This window comes from Periplaneta americana, chromosome 17, assembly GCF_040183065.1.
Source record: "Periplaneta americana isolate PAMFEO1 chromosome 17, P.americana_PAMFEO1_priV1, whole genome shotgun sequence".
NCBI classification, from domain to species: Eukaryota; Metazoa; Arthropoda; class Insecta; order Blattodea; family Blattidae; genus Periplaneta; species Periplaneta americana.
This window is the reverse complement of record NC_091133.1, coordinates 94,809,035-94,835,046: the sequence shown is the minus strand read 5'-3', so window position 1 is coordinate 94,835,046 and position 26,012 is coordinate 94,809,035. Positions and strand designations below refer to the sequence as shown.

General features: G+C 34.1%; 1 protein-coding gene across 2 annotated transcripts in view; it reads left to right on the top strand.

Moving 5' to 3' along the window:
• The window catches only part of LOC138692579 (cytochrome P450 4C1-like), a 107,592-nt gene that overhangs the window by 30,582 nt on the left and 50,998 nt on the right, over positions 1-26,012 (top strand). Inside the window, exons 1-2 of one of the 2 annotated variants that reach the window (XM_069815575.1) lie at positions 9,750-9,905; positions 16,740-16,908. In XM_069815575.1, coding sequence (XP_069671676.1) covers positions 16,746-16,908 — 163 coding nt within the window. In that variant the 5' untranslated portion in view covers positions 9,750-9,905; positions 16,740-16,745. Of the gene's footprint in view, positions 1-9,749; positions 9,906-16,739; positions 16,909-26,012 lie in introns of those variants that run through there. The other variant, XM_069815576.1, reaches the window with a different exon arrangement.

Below are 26,012 nucleotides of genomic sequence, written 5' to 3'. Positions count from 1 at the left end.
TGAGCGCGCTCCGCCTCACCCATCCCCACCTGTACTGTACTCAATGCTTATGCGTAAACGAAGAGAAGAGCAGTGGCGGACTGCCATTATCATTATGTTGGTCGGCGTGTTCCACCGTTTCACAATGTCTTCTAATCATGGACGTAGTAATTCAAGGATGAATAGGAAGATAATTTTTTTTGAGTTAGTGGGAGAATGTGAAATGCTTAATTTGTTCGAAAATTCTTAAGGGAGTGTTAAAATTCAACATGCGACGACAATACTCGACTCTTCACAAACAATATCATACAATTACACGCATGTTGGACATGTGAAAATAATTTATTTTGGGGCTATCTGTATAATTATTGGTTATACATAATAATCAGTATATTACAATACGTTTATACTCAGTTCTGCATGATAAACATATAGTTTTTCGTTTAATTTTAGGTGAAATGGGTAGGCCTACAAATATTTTGATAAATGTAGAACAAGAAATTACAAACACAAATCACACACGTGTCCTCAGTCTTAAACAAAAAAGCTTTTTGCTAGCTATGTTTTAGCTTGGAATATTTGAAAATCAATGAAGCCCTTTACATAAGCATCATTTGTAAAATCGTGCATACAGGACGTTACTAAAATACTGTGTCCAGAACAAAGTCAGAGTTTAAGAAAATTAAATTGTTTCCTATTACAGTTCAGAGAATGAATTTCAAGATTGTAAATGTAATTGAATCTGAAGTTGAAACCACAATCAACCAGTTTGTAGCTTACTCACTTGCATTGGACGAAAGCACAGATAGATATGACAAAGCTCACCTAGCCATTTTCATCCGAGGAGTTAATGAACATTTTACTGTGTCTGAATGTCTTCTAGATGTAATTACAAAATACAACTGGAGGAGATCTTTTCCAGGCACTGAAAGGCACCACAGAACAGAAGAGGTTGAATTTGCAGTGGCTTGTGTCAATAGCAACAGACGGGGCTCCAGCTTCATATATGTCAAAATAATACACAAACGTATGATATTTCTTATTCCTTTGATGTTATTATTTGTAAACATAAGCAGACCGTTGCCGCGATCCCCCACTGGTCGCTCCTATCTGTTTAGGTACGAGTCTCTCCCCCCTCTCTAGCCTTACAGCACACTGTGTTCGGCGGGCAGCATCGAGAGCACGAATGACAATATGCTTTTTGGAGATCACTGGTATAGTATGTATGTATGTATATATATATATATGCATATTTAAGGGGTTAATGCATATTTCACCTTTCAGCGGATATAAATGCATTTTTTTTTATTTTTATCTATCTGGTCCTTAAACCAAGATTAAGAATACGAAAAATCGCAAAAATGTAATACAGAAGAAACATACAGATTGAATAACATATATTTATTGCAATCTGACAATCTGCAGATAGTGCACTGTTGGTGAATCATTCTGGACAATTCCAAGGGAATCAACAAAGCACTCCATAATGAAATAGTTTTGTTAATGAATTTATAATTTCATTTGGTCTATTATAAATGTTTTTGTGAATTATAGTTTCTATATTATTAGTTATTATTTAAATATTAGTAATTAATAATAGTAATAAGATAATAATGGCCATAATTATTATTATTTTGCATAAATAAAATAAATTATTAATACAAAAATTATTCATCAACAAAGGAATGTATAATAAACCTATAAAATTATGGCCGAATTATATTTCTAACTAGTGGCTTGTGCAGCAAATGCTGTAAACTAAGTTCATTAGACGTTCAAATAAACATTTTTCAGATTTATTTTCAATGAAGAATACCAGACATTCGGAAAGTTATTTGCTTCCATAACAATGAAAGATACTCTCTTCCGAGCCAATACTGAAGAGAACCACGCATATAAATATCTACACCACACCGCCATTAAATATATGAAAAAGACCCAACCCCACTTGATTAATAATTATAAAAATATTTGATTTTTAATAATATTATTATCTTACGTAAGTTTTATAGCTTTCAGTAACATATACTATATAGCCGCCACTCAGTAAAATATAGAAATCAAAATCTAATTTAAGTTGTTCTCTACATCTACTTATATGACCCCAAAACGTTTCACTTTCATATCATCAATATTGCATTAATATGCATAATTAATGAAAAATAGTCACATCATGGCATTAACTACAATAATATTTAATTTCTAATGGTAATAATGTCATCAAACCACCTCAAGTTTTGTAGTTTTTAATATCCAATACACAGCTGTACCGAGAAAATTACACACCACAGAATCGAACCTGTAAATTATTTTTAGTAAGTTAAGTTTTTAATAACCAATTTAAGTTGAGCTCTAAATATGTCAGCATTCTTACAGATCATGGCCTCCGTGTAATATTGTTTACTGTAGTATGTGCTTTGTTTTATTCTGAAACGCAACTCGGCCGACTTGATGCTCGCTTCGCTTCTCCTTTACAAAAAAGCGAAGGATATATCAAGTCGGCCGTGAATGCTATTAGCTAGTTCTCAAAACTGACGAAACATGGATTTTGGAAAATGGGAAAATTATGTTTAAAAATTGACATTTCACTGAAAACTACTATTTTTCCGAAAAACTTTGAGTTCCAAGCTTCAAAATGAGGGGTCATTTATTAAACTTCGTCCAGCCGTTTTCCCGTAATTTCCATTACCAGTTCAAATTATATATATATGTATATATATATATATATATATATATATATATATAGATTGTTTCAATACATACCATGAATGGTATTAGGATTGGAGGGGTCCCAGAAATGAAATATCTACTGCTGACTCTGTGCAAATGTATAATACAGGGTGTTTCAAAAATACGACCATAATTTCAGGTATGTATTTCCCACATGTAGACAATCAAAATAGTTCATTACAACATGTGTCCGGAAATGCTTTATTTCCGAGTTATGGCCTTCACAACATTGAAATTCACCGGAACGTTTTTCTTTCCGCAGGTCGTTGCCGTCAAAGGAGACATTAAGAGGGCACTCTGACAGTTCATTCCGAGGCGAAGGTTACATTCAGTGTTGTGTAGGCGTTAGACTGTGCGACATGTATTCAAATCAAGAGCTGGCAGAGATAAACTTCATGTACGGTAAGGCGGACGGCAATGCTGCGCTGGCTCGTCGTTTGTACCAGGAGAGGTACCCACAGCGACAATGTCCAGATCGGAAGACATTTGTACGTCTCCATTACCGTCTGTGCGAGTATGGAAAATTTAACTCTCCTGGTTTGGAAAGGGGACGACCAAGATCTACAAATCCAGAAGTACAGGAGGAGATTCTGGAGGCTGTGAACATGACTCCTTCTATCAGCACACGAAGGGTAGCGGTGCAAGTCAATGTTCCTCATACGACTGTCTGGAGACTGTTGAAAGAGTATCAATTGTATCCTTATCATTTGCAACGTGTACAGGTCCTGTCACCAGCAGATTACCCTGCACGAGTTAGGTTCTGTCAATGGTTCTTGCAGCAGTGTGGTGTAAATCCGAACTTAATATTATTTACAGATGAAGCACAGTTCACACGAGATGGCATAACAAATTTCCACAATCAGCATGTATGGGCGTATGAAAACCCACGTGCAACTGTTCCATCTCATCACCAGGAGCGGTTCTCCCTCAACATGTGGGCCGGTATCGATTAGTTGGACCCCATGTACTTGTAAACAGACTTACGGGGCAGGCGTACACAAACTTCCTGGAAAACACCATACCTCATGTTTTAGAAGACACTCCACTGATCAATCGTCAACACATTCACTTCTTGCATGATGGCGCTCCTGCACACTTCAGTCGTACGGCTCGCCGGTATTTGGATCGAAGGTTTCCTGATCGGTGGATAGGTAGAGGTGGCCCAATTGCTTGGCCTCCACGCTCACCTGATCTGAACCCTCTCGATTTCTACTTGTGGGGCCATTTAAAATCATTGGTTTATTTGTCTCCGGTGCCTGATTTGGAATCCCTTCGGAATCGAATTGTGACATGTTCTGAGGACATACGCAATATTCCTGGAGTTTGGGATCGTGTTCGCAGGTCAATGAGACATCGATGTGAGGTCTGTATTCAAGCAGGAGGTGGACATTTTGAACGTCTTCTGTAATGACAACGGCCTGCGGAAAGAAAAACGTTCCGGTGAATTTCAATGTTGTGAAGGCCGTAACTCGGAAATGAAGCATTTCCGGACACATGTTGTAATGAACTATTTTGATTGTCTACATGTGGGAAACACATACCTGAAATTATGCCCCGTATTTTTGAAACACCCTGTATAGAGGCGTTATGATGGATGAAAGTTGAGATTAAAAGAGCAGATAATCACAAGAAAAGCCGCTTATAGTCTACTTCGCACGTGTATAAGATTTTTACAGTTATCACGAGAACGCTGCAATATGATCAACACGGAAATTGCAGGAAATGTTGATAGACGTCTTTGCGCTCGCTAAACTCGAATTTCCCCGCACGTCAACAACAATATAGGCCCAATTATGAAATTTTCTGTCTTCTACTTGTCGATGGGGCAAATCAGAATATTTCATTACAGTATACTGTGGTGACAAGTCAGAGAAAATCCGATAGTGTGTAAAGTGAATTGTGTTTATAACAGCTTAGCCGCAAGTAAATTATCAATTTTGAATTAGTTTTATCAACAATGCCTAGCGAAAAATGTGCTAGAAGTGCACTTCTTAAGTAGTGGGTTGAAGGACACATACAGTAAGTCTAACAACTGATGTTATCTCAATATTCGTATGTATAACAGAAAACCCGTCAATAATAGTTTCAAAAGTCCACACCTATGGAATAACGGTCAGCGCGTCTGGCCGCAAAACCAGGTGACCTGGGTTCGAATCCCAGTGGGGGTAAGTTACCTGATTGAGGTTTTTTTCGGGGTTTTTCCTCAACCCAACACGAGCAAATGCTGGGTAACTTTCGGTGGATGCAGCCCGGATTCATTTCACCGGCATTATCGCCTTCATTTCATTCAGACGCTAAATAATAATAATAATAATAATAATAATAATAATAATAATAATAATAATAATAATGGCTTTATTTAACCTGGCAGAGTTAAGGCCGTAGGGCCTTCTCTTACACTCAACCAGGATTAAAACTTGCTTACACAGTTGAACATAAAACTGGATCGGAATTAAGTAATTACATACTGATACAATTTAGGTACATAATGAGATCAAAAGAGGTAGTTACATAAAATTTACCTCACAAAATAAAAATAAACATAGTGAAATACATATTAATGTTGTTAGAATCAAATACGAATCACATAAAAACAGAAGCCGCTAATTCAATAAAAAAATGTACACAGTAAAAATAAAAAAAAACACATTAGTATACATATTAGTATTAGATTACAATTAAGAAGGATTTACATAATTAAACCAGAAACCGACAATTGAATAAAATGTACACAAAAAATAGATTAATATATATTGGTATTATTTATTAATAGTTCAAAAGTACATAATGGAATGGAATTCCTCGCGTCAATGGAATTCCTCGCGTCAATGGAATTCCTCGCGTCAATGGAATTCCTCGCGTCAATGGAATTCCTTGTCGCGTCAATGGAATTCCTTGTCCGCGTCAATGGAATTCCTTGTTCGCGTCAATGGAATTCCTTGTCACAAAGTATTAGGGGCTGCAAGACAACAAACACCTTTAAGAACAGCTTAAAAGATAACCTTATTAGCATTTCACTCCAATCATACTGATTTAAAATATTACTGACTACACTGTTGCTTTTTTTCTTTAGACATCATCCTGATTGTGCTGCATTTTCAAAATTGTCTCATAATAATCTCTTTCTATTATCTAATATAATTTTAAATATATTAACATTCTATGTATTTTAGTTTAATTCTGCTACCCAGTTTATTTCAGTGTTTAATTAATAGTTCATAGTACTTTGTTGTTTAATTCGTAAATAACTCTTGTATACATGTAACTCTCATCTAAATCAATTTGTTGAATTCTTTGTAAGTTCATGCATATGTATATACACTTTTTGCTGGTTGTGTGGAAGAGAAGGCCTTACGGCCTTAACTCTGCCAGCTAAAATAAATCATTATTATTATTATTATTATTATTATTATTATTATTATTATTATTATTATTATAAACTTAATCTTAAAACTGATACATTCACAAATAATGATCATACACAATATTTACACAATTTAATAACAAATTTTCTATCATATAATTATTCAACTTGTGTTTGTTTAACTTACACTTACTTCTGGTTTTAGTGCAAGTTTTCATCCTATCGCATTTATTTTACACATTCAAAACTAGTTTACATGCTAAGTTTGAAATTCTCATTTTTTTTTTTTTTTAACAAGTGTATATAAATCGTCCCTGCTGCTATATTCATCTAATTATCTTTTACCACAGTCATATTTATATTTAAATTTCAGTTCCTCGTTTACACAATACTTAATTATTTCATGTAATAAATATCGCATAGAGGGTAGCAGATGCCGACAATATGAGAACAAACAGAATAGCTGAATCAGTACATTCTATGTGTATATGTAGGGCAGTGTCTAACCTCGTGCTTACGCTTGTCAGCAAAATCCTCGACGTAACCTCAATACAGCTGTCAGCTTACTTGTTTAAACACATTATTTGTCAATCTAATTACATGATAACATAAATTCCACTTTAATCAATTCAATCGCATGCACTCATTTACATTCATTGCTATTATGTTTCTAATAAATTTATAACTTAGTACCATCCTATCAAATTTAAAGAATAATATTTACCAATTTATACCGTCTTAATCTTTTTATCACTTTTTATCAGCTATAATAATTTACGCCGTTATTACTTAATAAATTCATAACAGTATTATTTTAAATTTTATTTATTAAAACTTCGACACTAATAAATCTTATTTTTTAAATATGTCTACCATTCTTACTTAATTAATTATTAATTTTTCTAATAGCAGGAAAGTTTATTCGTTGTTGCTGCGAGTAAATTCTTTCAGTAACTATATCCTTATTCGAATTAGACTGTTCATAAAATAGATTAATAAAAAAAAACAACAACACAGTGGGATACATATTGGCGTTAAGTGATAAATAAACACGATTTAGGCTGGTATTCATAGTCGACACTTTATACCACCACTTTGCAAAGTGACACTTTTGACGAAAGTGGCTCTTTCATATTAGTGGTATTCATAGACGATTGAAGAAGTGCACTTCACAAAGTGTCACTTTACGCCAGCAAAGTGTAGAGTTACAATTTGGTTGGTAACAGAAGTCCCACAATGCCTTTCAAAACAAGTGAACAAACAATAACAAATTAATGGCGTATAACCTACAAATTACAATGCTTGTGATTTGAATTGGGAGCCTAATTGATCGCGCGAGAAAGAAAATATATATTTAAAGTTGTTTTATTTCAGTTTCTAGTTTTTGTTGACGATAGTTTAGATTATTTCAGTCAGTTCAGATATACCTATGACATTTTATTAAATAGTGATACTGCTGGTGAAATTAGGTTAGGTTTTGTATAGTACATAGCTGATCCATTAATTTATATAGTTAGATTAGGTTCTGTACATATCTTTTTCAGTGATTTATGTCGCTAAGTTTAATTTTGTATGTATCCGTTCCACTGATTTATATAGTTCAGTTAGATTTTGTACATAGTTTCTATTAGTTTATATAGTTAGGTTAAGTTGGATTGAGTAGGTTAAGTTTTGTGTGTGTGTATATATATATATATATATATATATATATATATATATATCGTTAAGTTAGGTTTTATACGTATCTCCTTCATTGATATATCGTGTTATTTCCTTTATTTTCATTTTTGTCTTTTTCGTGAATAGTGAATAGAAGTAAAAAAAGAATGAAATAAACACATTACTACTGGTATTATTATTATTATGATTATTATTATTATTATTACTATTTTCTCTCTCTCGTTTCCATTATTGCCTGCTCTTCAGGAATATTTTGAATGCCAAATGTTTCTACAATGCATAACAAAATAGGCCTAATAGTATGAGATCTCTTTTCATGGTGAGGTTATGACTGCACATGAACTAGAGACAGTAGATGTATTGTTTACCGGCGTGAAAATATATATTACCGGTATCAAAACAGTAATGATTATATCAACATCAAGATAAATCTTATCTAAAAGTACAGGTAGTCAACAAAAATCAAAATCATTTTAAACCCAATATAATTATGGAATCTGCTTAGAAGGCAGGCACGTGAGGTCTCTCAATGCTAATTTAAGATAGTTATGCCTACATTAGATTGAAGTTAGTTTAATATTATTTAAGTTAAAAAATTCGTTCAGTAATAAAAAATAACTTATATAGGCATATCTACCTACATATCACTTCATCGAATTGAGGTTATAAATATACGAATGTTACTACAGAAATATCTTAACTATAATATTATATATATTAATGTATGGTACATATCTGTAGCATAGAATTTTAATGCAGTCAATAACTGTATTATTGGAGGCACTGGCAAACCTCTATTATTCGTTTTTGTCAACCAGTCATCGAAAATATAAGCAATCTCAATAAGTTTCTTTATCAGATTGGAACCGTTTTTTTTTAATTCTATATCATTATAAAATTCCATGGGATTGTCTTTAGGCCTATTTGTAATGTAGCGCTTTTGTACACTGTCCACATTGTGCCATCTCTTCCGCACGTTCTAATAATCGACAACTTCCAAGACGTCCGCCATTTTTCTACAAAGTGTCACTTTCGGCTCAAAGTGTGGTCGGAACTACACTTTCATCCAAAGAGTTCCTTTGCACCAAAGTGTCGACTGTGCAACGGAAAAGTGATACTTTGCGTCTTCCAAAGGACACTTTAATCGAAAGTGTCGACTATGAATACCAGCCTTAGATAATAAAAATAAGAAACAAAAAAAATAAATAAATACAGTGGAACACATTCTATTAAATATTTGCAACGCGTTAGGTCTGGCAACTCATCATAAGATATTTTTCTAATTTACATTTAAAGGAAATTAAAGTTCGGCAGCCCTTGACTTCAGGCGGCAGAGAATTCCAGTGACGAGAAGTAGCAACAGTGAAAGATGAAGAATAAAGAGATGATGTGTGCAGTGGTATAGCCTGAGATGTTGATAAAGCGTCGTAAAATAACCTAATAATAATAATAAAATAGTTTTAAAAAAATGTTACGTTTTATTTAACGACGCTCGCAACTGCCGAGGTCATATGAGCGTCGCCGGTGTGCCGGAATTTTGTCCCGCAGGAGTTCTTGTATATGCCAGTAAATCTACTGACATGCGCCTGTCGCATTTAAGCACACTTAAATGCCATCGACCTGGCCCGGGATCGAACACGCAACCTCGGGAATAGAAGGCCAGCGCTATACCAACTGCGCCAACCAGGCTGACATCAATATTGATTCAAATAAAATGAATTTCGTTATTTAAAAGTGCATATTTTGTTATGTTTAGTGCATATCCTGGTTATTAATTACATACGTGCATGCATATTTTGCCGTTTTTAGTGCATATGAATCCTCTCCCTAGTGACAACGATATAATAGTCAAAGATGAGTCCCAGGATTTGCTGTGTGGTTTGCTCCTATTCATCTTACAATAAGAAAGCCTCCGAAAAATCTCAAGCAACCTTGACTGCTATTGCGACCTCGACTACTTATCTTACGAGTTATATTCCTGTTTAACCGACACAGCAACAAGTTGATACATTGTAGCTTTACAGTCTGTATTCGTTGCCGAACTGGACAAGCACGTCTACGCTGATACACGCTCCAACACATGTAAACAACTATTCTTAGAAGCAACGGAGAGGAGGAAGAAATAGACATAAAGAAAAATTGAAAAACAGAGGTAAGGATAAAAATACATAGAAAATGCGATTTACGTTATTAACAAGAAGAGCACACACACTTCCCAACATCATAACTTCAGGTTCGATCTGGATATACAGTGAGTAACGAAAATATTCGGACATCCGTCAACTAACATTTCAATAACATATATTTACATATTAATATATAAAAATAAGCTTTTCTTATTTTTCCCCTAAAAGTGTCCCATTTCAACACAACAATTCCAATTAACTTAATTTTCTTCTATTTATTAAAACATAAAGTAAAACATTTGATTTCTAATACTAACAAAAATATTCGGACACTTTTTGAAAACAAAGAATACTATTCTAGCTCGTTATTATTAGTACACTTTTAGACAAAAAAAATGACCGGACTCTTGAAGCGTAAATTTGTCTAAGTTCCGTTCGGCTGTGCGCCTGATACACAAGACTAAAATCAGAGTAGTAAGGACGAAACCAGCGAGATCCAAGAACATACTCTTATATCGGCAAACAACGGTTTGAACTGTGTATGTGTCATAGCTCCGTAGTAAAACTCTGACTTCACACGCAGAAAACCCGGGTTCGTATCTGCCTTCATATAAGTATATATATATATATATATATATATATATATATATATGTGTGTGTTTAGTTTTATCCTTTTTCTAGCTAGAAACAAATGATACATTTATTAACGTGCACAGGAGTTTGGATTAGTTGAAAAATTAAACAAAAACATTCAGTAATATCGGAGACTTTTTCCTAATTACCCTTGAATTAAAATAGATGCTCAGTTCTTGGATCTTCTCCCTTCTCCATAAGGAGTATTGATCAGTTACTATAATTTGTAGTAGTAGTAAAAGGTAAAAGGTAAAGGTATCCCCGTAATATGCCATGAAGGCACTTGGGGGGCATGGAGGTAGAGCCACATGCTTTCCATGACCTCGGCACTAGAATGAGGTGTGTGGTCGGCACCACGCTCTGACCGCCTTTTACCCCCGGTAGTAGTAGCTGTAATAATAATAATAATAATAATAATAATAATAATAATAATAATAATAATCATCATCATCATCATCTTCATCATAATATTAATAGTATTGCAAAAACGAGATGAATAATGTTAAAGACAAAACCAATGTGTTCCAGATATTGGCTACACTCGTAAATAGTGCCGTTACATATCATATGCTTTGTAATAGCTCCATGGTAACAGTCTAGCTTCTTGTGTAGGCGATTAAAGGTCGTGTACCCCGTAGGATGCAGGCGGTTATGGATGCGGAGGGATTACATACCCGGTATTGAATTTTTTGTCTATTTTGATTTTTGTTTATTGGTCTCCGAAATATATTTCTTTATTTTGTTTAATACAAAGAAAAGGATGATGTTTGTTTATTCCTATCCGAGAAGGATTTCTTTTACTTAAGGTTTATTTTTTGTTTATTTCTATCCGAGAAGATTTCGTTTAGTCTCTTTAAATACAAGATGCAAGGGAAAGGATTGCCATTATGTATCTAACTTGCCCTTTGTAAATATTCTTTGTTAAATATTTCACAATACTGGTTATAATCAGTATACAAGAAGTAAAAAATGAGAATGAAAAAACAAAGTACAGACTGAGATTCGAACTGGAAACCTTTCGGGTACAATACCACAATGCTACCGACTACGCTATTCGAGAGAGACGATGATTCTTTAAGAAGCATATTATATAATCATCATATAGTGGTGGCAGTGGAGTGTTGGAAACATTTACGACAGAAGAAATTCGTCCGCGTGTGTATCATGCTCTGGCGAATGCACCCGAAGTCTTCCGAATCGGACATAGAATCTGGAGCCCGGTCATATTTTTTGTCTAAGAGTGTAACTTGTAGGACCACCCTTCTGTTTAATAACCTCTTTCAGACGGCATGGCATGCTATGTACTAATATTTTTGTTATGTCTATAGGAATTTTCACCCATTCTTCTTGAAGTCTTGCTTTCAGCTCTTCTTTAGAAGAAATAGGCCTTGATCGAACCCTTCTGTCAAGTTCTTCTCATAAATATTCAATAGGGTTCAAATCTGGCGATTGTGGAGGCGAATGAAGCACTTTAGGGCATTTGTAGAGCAGATATTCTTGTACAATATGGGAGTTATGCTTGGGATCGTTGTCCTGGTAAAACATAAACTCCTTTTCAATCCCAAGCTTTTCTGCACTTTTCACTAAATTATGTTGCAGGAGGTGTAGGTAGTCTTCCTTCTTCATGATATCCTCGATGAACACCAATTCACCAACCCCAGAAGCTGACATGCACCCCCATATCATCATATTTCCTCCACCGTGTTTAACAGTAGGTCTCAAATTCTTGATTTTCATTTCCTTCCTTAGGCATTCTCCAGACCATTTGTCTACCATCGCTGCCAAAAACATTGAATTTGCTCTCATCAGAAAAAAGAGCCTTTTCCCATCAATCTTCGCCTTTATTTTCATATTCCTTAGCAAACTGAAGTCGTTTACGTCTGTTCCTTTCACAAACATAAGGCTTCTTTTGTGCTATTCTTCCGTTGTAGCCCGTTTATGTATTGCCCTCTTAATTGTTTGGGCAGGCACTTTTTTACCCGTAGCAGATTCAATTTCAGAAGCTAACTTCGGGGCACTTATACGAGGGTCCTTTTTAATCAGTCTGATAATAAGAGATTCTTCTCTGTCTGTGAGGACTTTTCGGAGACCTGTTTGCTTTCTCAGCTCTATTCTGTCCTCGTTTTTATATCTGAGAATTATGTCAGACACTGTAATTCTCTTCATCTGAAGTAAATCTGCAATGTTTCGAATGGTTTTCCCTTTTTCGTGTTGGAATATCACTAATTGCCTCTGATTAAATGTTGTTTGCTTACCTTTACGCCCCATTTTGTGTTCCGTCTGCTCAAACGACAGCACAAGTAAGACTAAGTAGGCTCGCATTTTATTGAAACTCGGTACCGCCACTTACGTGTAATGTAAGAGATCAACAGGGGTGTACAGAATAGGACCAACAGGACTGTCCGAATATTTTTGTTACGCAGTAAATTGTACATTTGTTTATTTGTATATAAATATATTAACATACCATTTCATTAGCAAGCTCGTTTTATGCTCATGTTATGCAAATTGATTTATTTGACGTAACCGCAAGAGTAATTTCTGCGTTTTTGCAAACATGTTTAGTAACATACACATAAACATTTGGAATATTAAGTGTCCGAATAATTCTGTTATTCGCTCTATTTTATTGGAGTCACCTTAGAGCAGGCCTGCAGAACCCGTAAGTAGGGGAAATATGATGTGAGCCTCACTCCACTTCTATTGGGGATGATCGACTTCCGCGTAGAGTTGTTTACATTCTTTTCCCGTTCAAGATCTATCAGTGGAGGCACTGTAATTTTCAAAAGGATTGTAATAAATTCATGTATTTATAATGCATATATAAATTGTGTAAAATAAACGTAAAAGTGACAAAAATAGTGTACTGAAAGACACTGAAATACCAAAAGACACAGAAAGTGTGTTGAAAGTAATAAAAAAGAACCAGTACCATAAAAACCTCAAAATTATGAAGATATTAACTCCACGTTTAGCATGGATTTGTGTAGCCTACCATGATGTTCAATGCCAACATCCCAATTAATAAATTAAATAATCTCCATTTTAGGGAATTTCTAGACAAGTACATAGAAAATTAGTGGGTTTTCAGTGGTCATCGAGATGCAATATCCTAATGCAACACGAAGAAATATCACACAATAGGAATATCTTGTAGGCCTACTACATCATGCATCAATAACGTCATGTGCTATTGAAAGAATTCCTTGCGATATAAAATCATTTCAAGTGACATCCGCATATGTTCAAGTTCCGTAACTTACGAATGCACGTTATTATTCACTGCAAAGATCACGACAAAAATGAACATCACGACTCAAGCATGTGTTTACTAGTATACCTTCAGAATATCGGGAGTTGACTGTACTCTACGAACACGCAGCGACGATGTGTTTGTTTATATCCCTATCCGTTGCATCATCTGTGTTCACCGTACTATATATATATACCCAATATGTATTTAACTTCAGTCTTTAGGTAGCTGGAATACGAAGCCTAATTATAAATATTTTGGCATATATTACATATTTTGAAGAATATTGCGTATTTTGAAAGAATATAGGCCTACATTGTTTTCACCAATTTTCCCTCGACTTAACTCATAAGTTATACGTTTTAAAATTGTTTATAAAGCTTGTCCCTTCGTCTCTAATGCATAACAATAATTTAATAATTGAAAATAATAAGGTATTCTGTCAAAAAAATGAATACCTATTTGCCATGCTAACATTTTGTGTATACCTTTAAGAAGTAATGGTGAAGTAGGAACAAACACCAATGCGAAGGGTGGGTCATTGTACTGCTATCGCGGTGAAAGAAAGAATGAAAATTACCCTGTGAGTATGGCCGTATGATACAAACACCTGCTGGCCTTCTATGCCCAAGGTTGCGGGTTCGATCCCGGGCCAGGTCGATGGCATTTAAGTGTGCTTAAATGCGACAGACTCATGTCAGTAGATTTACTGGCATGTAAAAGAACTCCTGCAGGACAAAATTCCGGCACATCCAGCGACGCTGATATAACCTCTGCAGTTGCGAGCTCGTTAAATAAAACATAACATTTACAAATACCTCCAATCAGTTGCTCTGAAAGAAAACAGTAGCTCTTTCAGTTTTCTTGAGAAGATTATTCTGACATCAGGTGATACAGTTAGCTAGTCTGCTGTTATGGCGCCAGTCGCATCCAAGTTAATAGATTGGATTTCAATTCACGATGCCTGTACTAGTGACGGCAAAATCGTGCTGTGCAAAGCCTGTGACAAACGCATATAAAAACTGAACTTCATGTCACAAATAAAAAACTTGCTCCATCGGAAAAGTAAGTTGTTCTTACATAAGTGGTGCTGGAACCTTCTTCGTCTTCTACCAGTGAATTTAATAAAGATTTGTGCATCACAGTGGTTGTTGCAAACATACCGTGGTATAAACTTGGAGTGCCAAAGTTTCAAGCATTCCTACGCAAATATTGCAACTTCAATATTCCGGATGAATCAACAATCCGGAAAAATTATTTGAACTCTTGCTACGCTGACACAATGGAAACGATTAGAGCTTAACTTGGTGATTCCTAAGTGTGGGTTGCTTTTCACGAGATAATCAACGACCGAAGAAAATATGGAAAAATATTGAATTATTAATTGCGACTAACAATATTCTTAGCACAGCTAACCTGATATCCTCATGTTGTGGTATAAATTCCTACTTTAGTCTTGGCGTTAGCCAAGTCCGAAATTTCAAAAGGATTGCGGGAAAAACACTTTCGTACTAGTTACGTATACATAGGACTACATATTTTTTGGTACAAGTTAAGGTGCTTGCCTCTCGGTCTGAAGTTGCGTTCGGGCGCGGGTTCGATCCCCGCTTGGGCTGATTACCTGGTTGAGTTTTTTTCCGAGGTTTTCCCCAACCGTAATGTGAATGCAAGGTAACCTATGGCGAATCCTCGGCCTCATCTCGCCAAATATCATCTCGCTATCACCAATCTCATCGACGCTAAATAACCTAGTAGTTGATACAGCGTCGTTAAGTACTTACTCGCTTTTAAGGAACCCGGAGGTTCATTGCCGCCCTCACATAAGCCCGCCACTGGTCCCTATCCTGAGCAAGATTAATCCAGTCTCTACCTTCATATCCTACCTCCCTCAAATCCATTTTAATATTATCTTCCCATCTACGTCTCGGCCTCCCTTAAGGTCTTTTTCCCTCCGGTCTCCCAACTAACACTCTATATGCATTTCTGGATTCGCCCATACGTGCTACATGCCCTGCCCATCTGAAACGTCTGGATTTAATGTTCCTAATTAGCCTATGTCAGGTGAAGAATACAATGCGTGCAGTTCTGTGTTGTGCAACTTTCTCCATTCTCCTGTAACTTCATCCCTCTTAGCCCCAAATATTTTCCTAAGAACCTTATTCTCAGTCGTTAAATAACCAACTAAAAAAAAATTAATTTTTGGCACAACTACAATACGTGCAAATCCTCTGTGCATTAATTAACTTATTAAATCACAGACTACTGAGATTTTATATTATTATTATTATTTTTTATTTTTTTTTATTTTTATTCATTATTTTATTATCATTTTTATTATTTCATATTACTATTTTTTATTTTTTATATCATTATCATTATTATGTGTTAATTATTATGTTTAGACAATTAATTAATTTTATGCTCGACCATGCCGAAATGTAGTAATTATATACCTGGTAGCAGTCCTTTAATGCATGTCATTAAAGTACACCTACTCATTAAAGTACAGGTGTTCAGCCAATGACAACTCAGCTTACAGGTGTTCAGCCAATGACAACTCAGCTTTGTACCGTTATAAAACCGCAAGTATCGATTATTCTCGGATATGCAATCGAAAAAGAATTAGCAAAAAGTCACGGAGGCTGGAAATCCAATACTGTCGCAGAAGGTTATGTTCTGTTACTATAATAATTGGCGTTAATTGTAAATAATATTCAAATAAATTCAATTTGTCATCTCGTTTTTCAATGTCGTTTCATAAACATCCATACTCGCTTCTTAATTACTATCATTATAGGCTCGTTGCATAATGTATTATAGTCTCGTCACCTGCTGCAGTAAAAAGAACAAGAAGCTAATTTCACAAATACAAATCATTACTCATTAGCCTATTATTATCACTATCATTATATTATTGTTGTTATTATTATTATTATTATTATTATTATTATTATTATTATTATTATTGTTTCAGATCAGGATGATTAGCTTCATACTAAGTTTCTTGCTGGCTGGATTATTAGCATTATACATATATGTGAAAACAGTAACAGCGCACATGGCTGAACATTCAGAGAAGATATCCGGACCCAAAACGATACCATTATTGGGAAATGCACTAGAATTCGGATTGAACAGAACAGGTTAGTAATCATTAGACTTCGTGGAATTGCCACGAGAATCGCATGGTTTACTGCGCAAGCGGTATAGACGGGGCGTGCAAAGGATGGAGTATGCCTTTAATGTGAACACTGAGGTATACTGCGGTTACAATAAAACCTGTATCCTGCCTTCAAGAAATATAATGAATGATCATTGAAGTAGGAAATGTCTAAACATGTAAATACACAATTATTTTATAGTGAGATATATTAACTCTTAAAATTTAATGTAAGATACTCACAGCATCCTTGAATATGTGCATTGCAGTGAAGAGTTACGTACATTTTGAGCGATTGCAAAGTAACCTCCTCCGATGGTCACTTAAACAGTTTTTATTTTGGGAAAATGTTACGTTCAACATCACACGATGTAATAAGTCTTACATATTTGAAGAACGGAAAGTCACTACTTTTTAGTATACCAACTTCAGATGTCTTGTCGTGACCTGATGGTACATCATTTATAATACGATGATGTGAATAGGCAGAATTTTTAGCAATAATGTTTCTCAACTTTCATTTCACTTTTTCTGAATTTAGTAAATTGTTATTTAGAATAATGGTTTGTGATACTTAATCCACTATATTAAGGGCTTCTGAGAATTGTAGTTTAGACGATTCTAACAGGATGATGCTTTTGGACACGATTTTAAAATTAGAATCAATGAACAGAATATCTTCCAATAGCTGTTCAGAAGGCAATGATTTTACAGCTGCAACAGCGGAATTGTCTGTGCTATCCAATGCATCAATTACCTCCATTATTTTGCCGTAATATTCTGCATAATAATTAACAGCATCCAACCACGTTTCCCAAAGGGTCAAGACTGGCTGCGGAGGTAAGGGTATTCCAGGGGCAATTATTTGAAACAGCAACAGCATTGTAGTATGTTTGATTGAATTTTTGTCTGCACTGAACAAATGTTAAGCTTTGACTATTCCAACCACAGTAATGCAAAAACAAGTGTTTACATAGGTATACATTAGCTGTAGCTGCTCTATCTATTTGGACCGGTCACAACTCTTAACATGAATTGCTTATACTACGAGACCGGGAGGTCGCTCTCCTCCTCTATACTACCGTACATCGGCAACCTGATTGCATGCTGCGTGTGGCAATTCAACGAAGTCTAGTAATCATTATTAAAAGATATAATAAGTACACAAAAACTTGAACATAATCTAGCAGTCTGCGAGATGTGTCGTGGAAACCATCAAAAGTGTTGTCATGCCGTGGTAAGAATAAACATGAGTGTATAGTATATACTGGACTTCTTTTAGTATATACTCTTGTTAGTAAGAATAAAAACATTTGCGTACCTAATCATTTTTGATTACATATTCGTAACATGGAAGCATAGTAGAATATACTCAAGTATCCATCTTGTACAGAATATATACTCATGCTTGATAAGAATAAAAGCTAGTATATTCTCATATTTATAAGTTCGTTCTCATGTTATTCTGAGTATGGTTTGTAGCAGACTCAATTCTGAATATTTGTTGATTTGTGTTCAGTTTAAAGTTAAATAAAAAATTTGCAGAATTTATGAACGATGTAGTACCTCACGGAAAAATATAGAAAAAGACGTGAACTTCAGAAGCCTTTAAGGCTTCACAAAAGTGAATGTGAAAAAGGTTAAACACGTATTTGTTATTCATACAAAAACATAACCTATAAAAGTATGAATGGCTATCAAATTATACGGTTAGATTGTATTATTAAACATAATTAACAATTACAGTTTATTTTATAAAATTTGAATTACAAAATGCAATTAGTTGTAACTTTAAATTATATATATAGCTCTCTATAATAAAAATAGAATTAGCATAACTGGAATTCTAGAAATGGATTGTAATCTTTATCCAACATCCCGTAATGACGATTTACCAGTACTATTTTCTTGTTTCCTGTTTATTAACATCACTTATCTTATTCTCTCTCTCTTTCATATTTATTTATTTATTCATTTATTTATTTGCTTATTTATTTGTTTATTTAATTAATTTATTTGATTAATTAATTTGTTTATTTATTTACTTATTTGTTTGTTTATTTATTTATTTACTTATTTATTCATAAAAACCAAAACACAAACCACTACAGCATGCGGATAGCATGTGAAAGTCTATAAAAAAAACTGAGCATCACGGTGCAATGTGGTCAAAGAGGATAGGTGACACGAGTACATACTAACTTTTAAACGATCAAGAAGGCTGTAGAGATGAGTATATTCGCGTTAGGTAGAATGTCTTTATTCTTACGAATATGAGTATGTTCTAGTGGTTACGAGATATAATCACAGGAAGTGCTCATACTCAAAAGTATAAAGGCTCATTCACAATGAAAATTAAACATAACGTAAGCGTTAGCTTAAGAATATAAACGTCACGGTAAAATCAAGAAGTCATATCGTCATTCACGATGGGAACATAAACATAACAGCAAACATACTTGGTAACCATGGAAACATAACAACGACGCCATTTCCTCATATCCTGTCGTATACTTCAGCGCTCCACGATTGTGTTCTGTTTGCAAATCACGTAAGCATAAACATGAAAGTTTGGAGTTTGCAAACTTTCATGTTAACGTCTTACGGTAATGTTTATGTCAATGCTTATGTGAATCATTGTGAATGATCCCATTTGGTAGCCTGGGCGCAAACTTCTATGTTTATGTTACGGTTATGTTTAATTTTCATTGTGAATGGGCCTTTAACATTGAGAAAGTACTTAAGCTTTATTCTTACTACCCATGGTGCTTACTATGTAAATATTAAGGTTAACAATTCTAAGAGAAATAAACATTCATTTAATATACTTCCATAAATCGAACTTCCTTATCTCGAATTTTCGATATCTCGAAATAACTTTAATTTCCCGACAGCAACATATAATAATCAGTGGAGCGTACGAAGTTAAGATTAGTTGTTCATAGGCTATATTGGTGTGACGTTATGATGACGTGTGGCACAAGTACACCGGCGTTCAAGGATATCTGACCTAGATCTTTCTGATTGTGTAAGCCAGGCCTGCACAAGGTTTGCGCTCTCCGAGCCGGCTCACAGCTCATGAACGGAATGCAGATATTAGCTGCGCTCTGTATAAGGGTGGACTGGAAGAAGGGGTGGATCTCGTACAAAATAAACAGAAAAGGAAGTACTATTACGAGTGCTTATAAAATGAATTCCCGTTCAGTGTTCGCTATTATTAATGTGGACTATTATTAATTAATAAAGAAGTATTTATTTTACAGAAGTAATAGAAATTCTATAGCTACTTAAATGTACAATATCATTTTGTTATATTTTTATTTATCAGTACATCAAAACGAGGTTTTATGCTGTTGGCAGCTGAAAGGAACAGTAGCCTACTGATCATAATGAAACATCAGTTACAGATGTTCGATGTCTGCCTTTATTAAAGTTGATTATAGAAAACAGTTGCTCACAAATATAAATGTTGAGCCAAACATAGCAATCATTTTCACAGCCAGCCTGTGTAGTCGTGGATACTATTGCTAATGTTTAGTCTTGTAAAACTCAACCAGGATAGTAGTATTATTCAAACGATATTTAGCCCTTAGTTCTCATTGAAGATCAGTAAGTTCGAGCTGTAAATCGTTAAATGTTAAAAGTTATGTTCCGTCTTTTCGATTCCTCCATACTGTACTGTAGCAGTAGGTAAGCAACGTGAAACAGTTACTGAGAATAGGCCTACACACTGCATTCCACTAGATAACTGAGTGGTCGTTTCCCTCTCCTCTACCTATAGCAAGTCTATGTCATTCTGACGTATCTTCCTCTCCGTTTCGGCGAGCGGTAAACACCCCTCTCCCGCTCCGAATGAGCGCGCGCGCTCGTTGAGCGCTGTTTGTGCAGGCCTGGTGTAAGCGAACTTACTATGAGATAGATCAGAACCAAAGACATAATAAATTCACAAATTTTAAAATAGTTCGGCTAGTTCTCAATAGATGTCCCTATTATGGAGACGGATTACAAACTATTGCGGAAAATAATGATGTGGATTAAGTATAATTTATTCTCTTAATTGATAGTATCGGCAGTTTCTCGCTAAATCTAGTGCTTTTTACAATCATTAGAGGGTGATGAAATTTTTAATTCTATAATGTATATATTATATATGTATGTATGTATGTATGTATGTATGTATGTATGTATGTATGTATGTATGTATGTATGTATGTATGTATGTATGTATGTGTTGTTGTTTTCTAATGCCAGGCGTTTGACAATAAAGTCATTTGACCTCTTGCACTCAATATTTTTCAAAGCTATTATCATGACCAGCCACTGAAGCACAGATTTTGAGGTGTTCCGAATCCATTTCTTGGTTTGAGTTGCACAATGGGCAGTTAGGGGACTGATATATTCCAATTCTATGCAGGTGTTTGGCCAAACAATCATGGCCTGTTGCCAATCTAAATGCAGCTACAGACGATTTTCGTGGCAAATCGGGAATTAACTATGGATTTTGATGCAGAGAGTTCCATTTTTTCCCTTGGGATTGAGTTATCAAATTTTGTTTCTTGAAGTCTAAGTATGTATATTTAATAAATCTCTTTACAGAGTAATACGTAGATTTAGTAACAGGTCTGTAAGTAGCAGTGCTGCCCTTCTTTGCTAAAGCATCCGCATTCTCGTTTCCCAGGATTCCACAATGGGATGGTATCCATTGGAATACAATTCTTTTATTGAGTGATATTAATTGAGAGAGCATTTTAGTTATTTCTGCTGTTTGAGATGAAGGTGTGTGTTTAGAGACGATTGATAGAATAGCTGCTTTGGAGTCTGACAATATAACTGCATTCCTAAATTTTTGATGTGGCATAGAAGATTCCTGAGACATTCACTTATTGCAATGATTTCACCATCAAAACTTGTTGTTCTATATCCAAGAGATCTATAAAGTGAGACGAGACAGCACGTAACACCTGCACCGGCACCTTGTTCTCTGGAGATCAAGGATCCGTCGGTGTAGAAATGAAGCCAGTTTTGTATGTATGTATGTATGTATGTATGTATGTATGTATGTATGTATGTATGTATGTATGTATGTATGTATGTATGTATGTATGTATGTATGTATGTATGTATGTATGTATATATGTATGCGTGCGTATGTGTGTATGTATGTATGTATGCGTGCGTGCGTATGTATGTATGTATTCACACTGCACCGTGGAGTATAAATATGTACTTTTGGTGACACTAACTATTATCTTCGCTCTCTATTCATAGAAGTAACAACTAAAGAGACCACACTTACACGAACAAATTATCGATCATTATCGATTAGTAGCGGTCAGTTATCTTTGAGCGCCAATGTATTATAAGGGAACATTCGCACCTTATTTATTCTGCAGTTGACGTTCTATTGGTGATTCAAAACTTGACCTTGGAAACTGTTGAAAATGTATTCTAGTAATAAATATTCACACTACGATGACCTTTCTTACAATTTAAATTATTCGTTCTTTTATTTATTTGATGCATTTTTACTCGTACTGGCAGAGTAAGGCCATAAAGCCTTCTCTTCCACTCAACCAGTATAAAAATACATATAATATATAAATGACGTCAATACAGGAAATGGTAATAATAGTAAGAACAAAATGTAGATGTGTTTAGTTACACGTAATTTTAAGAGGTAAACAATTACAATTTAGTGTTAAATAATCAATTTGGATCGAAGGAATGACTAACATAATGAAGAAAAATTGATATATCAAAAATAAATATTCTACAAAAGTAATATTTGAAGAAACTTCATATTCTATAGACGAAAAGCAGTCTTTCTAACAATCGGTTTTTAAAAGTAGCCAATGTCTGACAGCCCTTTGCACTATGTACACTAAAATACACTATTTTCACTAGCACACTATCATAAAGAATGCAAACTTCCATTGATCTAACTTTATTCACACTATTGTACACAATTTACAAAAAAAGTAGGCCATAGTCCATAGTATTATGAAATAAAGTAGGGCTACACAACACTATAAATAAGATTAATGGTATAAATAACGTTTCATCAATGTAGGCCCACATTCTTTATTATAGTGTAAATAGTATTAAAAATAGCGTGTTCTAATGTCTATCTATCTGTCTGTCTGTCTGTCTGTCTGTCTGTCTGTCTGTCTATCTATCTATCTATCTATCTATCTATCTATCTATCTATCTATCTATCTATCTATCTATCTATCTATCTATCTATCTATCTATCTATCTATCTATCTATCTATCTATCTATCTATCTATCTATCTATCTATCTATCTATCTATCTATCTATCTATCTATCTATCTATCCACCCACCTATTTATTTATTTAATACACTTGAGCTACATTAGGCATTGCAGCCCGAAAGAGCAGAAGCTCGTGCTCGGGCGCAGTTCAGATCAGTTATACAAAATATATCACAAAATTAAGAGAGTTCATTGAGCACAATAACATTAATAAATGGTAAAATACATACAGCATGTAATAATAGGGTTTATATACAAATAGAAAATACAAAAGTACATAAATATTAGAGTATCAATTGTTAACTCAATTAGCTTAAACAATTAAGTAATAAATATTGTTTCTTAAGTCTATGTGTGTTAAGTGTACTTAGCTCAGGGTATGCTCTAATTAAAGCATTGTATATTTTGGGTACAAAAATTCTGCTGTGTTTTAATCCAGCAGTTGTGTGGCATTTGGGAGTATTTAGAAAGAAACTGTAGTTTTGTCTCTATGGTATTCGTGAGGATCAAATTTATATTTATTGTGGTTTTTATGGAAGTAAATCAGCAATGTTTGTTTATAAATTTGTTCTAGATTTGATACACCAAATTCCTGAAAAATTAATTTTGTTGGATAATGAAAAGGTTTATATAGACAAATTTTGATAATTCTTTTTTGGAGCAAATTTAAAGGATGGAGAATCCATTTTGCCATTCCTCCCCAACCTAAAATACCATACTGAATTATTGATTGAGACAGAGCTAAGTACACAGTACGCAGAACATAAACAGGTAAATAAGAGCGTAGAATGGAAAATTTGTGGATTGTTTTACGCAATCTGTTACACAGGAAGAAGATGTGCTTGTCTCAATTTAAATGTTGGTCAATAATAATGCCTAAATATTTAACTTGTGAGGATATACTCAAAGCGTTACATGAGCAAGTAAGTATGTTACAATCATGTATTGTTATACTTCTATTATTATTTACTTTTAGTTGCTCAAGGCCATGTAATGTTAATGAAAATGGTATTAATTTTGTTTTAGAAACGTTCAAAGAAAGTAAGTGAGCCTCCAGCCATTCTTTAATAATGTTAATACCACTGTTAGAATTTTGATAAGTTTCATTCCAACTCTAACCGCTAAATATAACCACAGTATCATCAGCATAACAATACAGAGTACCAGAATATTTCTCAATGTCAATTTTAAGTAAATCGTTGATATATATTAAAAACAAAACAGGACCTAAAATCGTCCCTTGAGGTACACCTATATCAATGTTACGTGATTCACTAAGGTGATCATTTATTTTAGTTGCTTGAGTTCTGTTACTTAATTAAGATTAAGTAAGATTTAAATAATTTTAAGGCCATTCCATTAATTCCCAATCTATCCATTTTATTCAAAAGTATACTGTGATTGACTGTATCGAAAGCTTTTTGTAAGTCTAGAAAAATTCCTAGACATATATTTCCTACATCTAATTGTTGAATTATTGTTGAAGTAACTGCCATAATAGCATCATCTGTGCACAAATTTTTTCTGAAACCAAATTGATTATCATTTAGTAGTTTTTTTTTTCTAAAAATTGTATTAACCGTGTTTTTATACATTTTTCAAATACTTTAGAGAGACTGGGTAATAGTGAAATGGGTCTGTAATTATTAAGATTATTTTTGTCACCATACTTGTGAATTGGTATCACCACAGCATGTTTTAGGGGTGAGGGAAATACACCTTGAGATATGCACAAATTAAATATAAAGGGAAGTGGTTTAGAAATACAGTAGCTTCGATAATAAGTTTCAGGGTATTTGTTGTAATACCATCAATACCAGGAGCCACATTATTTTTTAAACTGTTTACAATATTAATGATTTCACATTCGTTTACAGGACACATAAACATAGATTATGTACTTTTATTATAAGTAAGCTTATAGTGATGAGTATTAAATACTTTCTTTTTTATATTAGATACGATGTCATGACTTACATTAGTAAAATGATCGTTAAATTCATTTGTGATAGTTTCCTTATTTTCAATTTTTATTTCATTTCGACTTATAATGTCTTTAATATACTATCAGTAGCTTCGTTTATGGTCTGCCAAAATTGCTTTGGGTTATTTTTATTTTTGTTAATTTTTTTCAGAATAATATTTGATTCTCTGATTTCTTATTACATTAGTGAGAGTATTTCTATATTTTCTGTAGTAATTTAATAAAACAATGTTTTGTGGGTCACGTTTAAGTTGCTTAGCTAACTTATCCCTAGATCGTATTGATTTAACAATACCTGTGATAATCCAAGGTTTAATTTGTTGTACTTACTTGAGAATTTGAGAGGGACATGATTAGAATATTTACAAATTAGGTTACAGAGTATTTTATAAAAATGATCGAAACATGAATCTGCGTCTTCATTGTAGAATATAGATTCCCAATTCATATTATTAATATGAGATATTAGGCTTTTATGGTTCATAATTAGCTTATAATTGTCCGAAGGTTCAGTGGCTTCTCTGATAATACTTTTATTACTGACTGACAATAATGCAAAAGTCACATAATGATCTGTTATTGCACTTGCGTAAACTCCAGGTATAAAATTTAAGTCATTTCCCGTTTTTAGGAAAATATGGTCAAGATATGAATTGGATGATGGACGAGTAATGGAATTTAAGTATTTCATGTATCCATATTCATGCATGATATTTAAATATGTGTTGCCAAAATCAGTGGCGTAGCATGAAATTTTGAGCAGGGGAAGCTAACTCAAGTTTTTCGTGTACATGTGAGAAAACGTATTACAAAAATATAATCTTAAAAT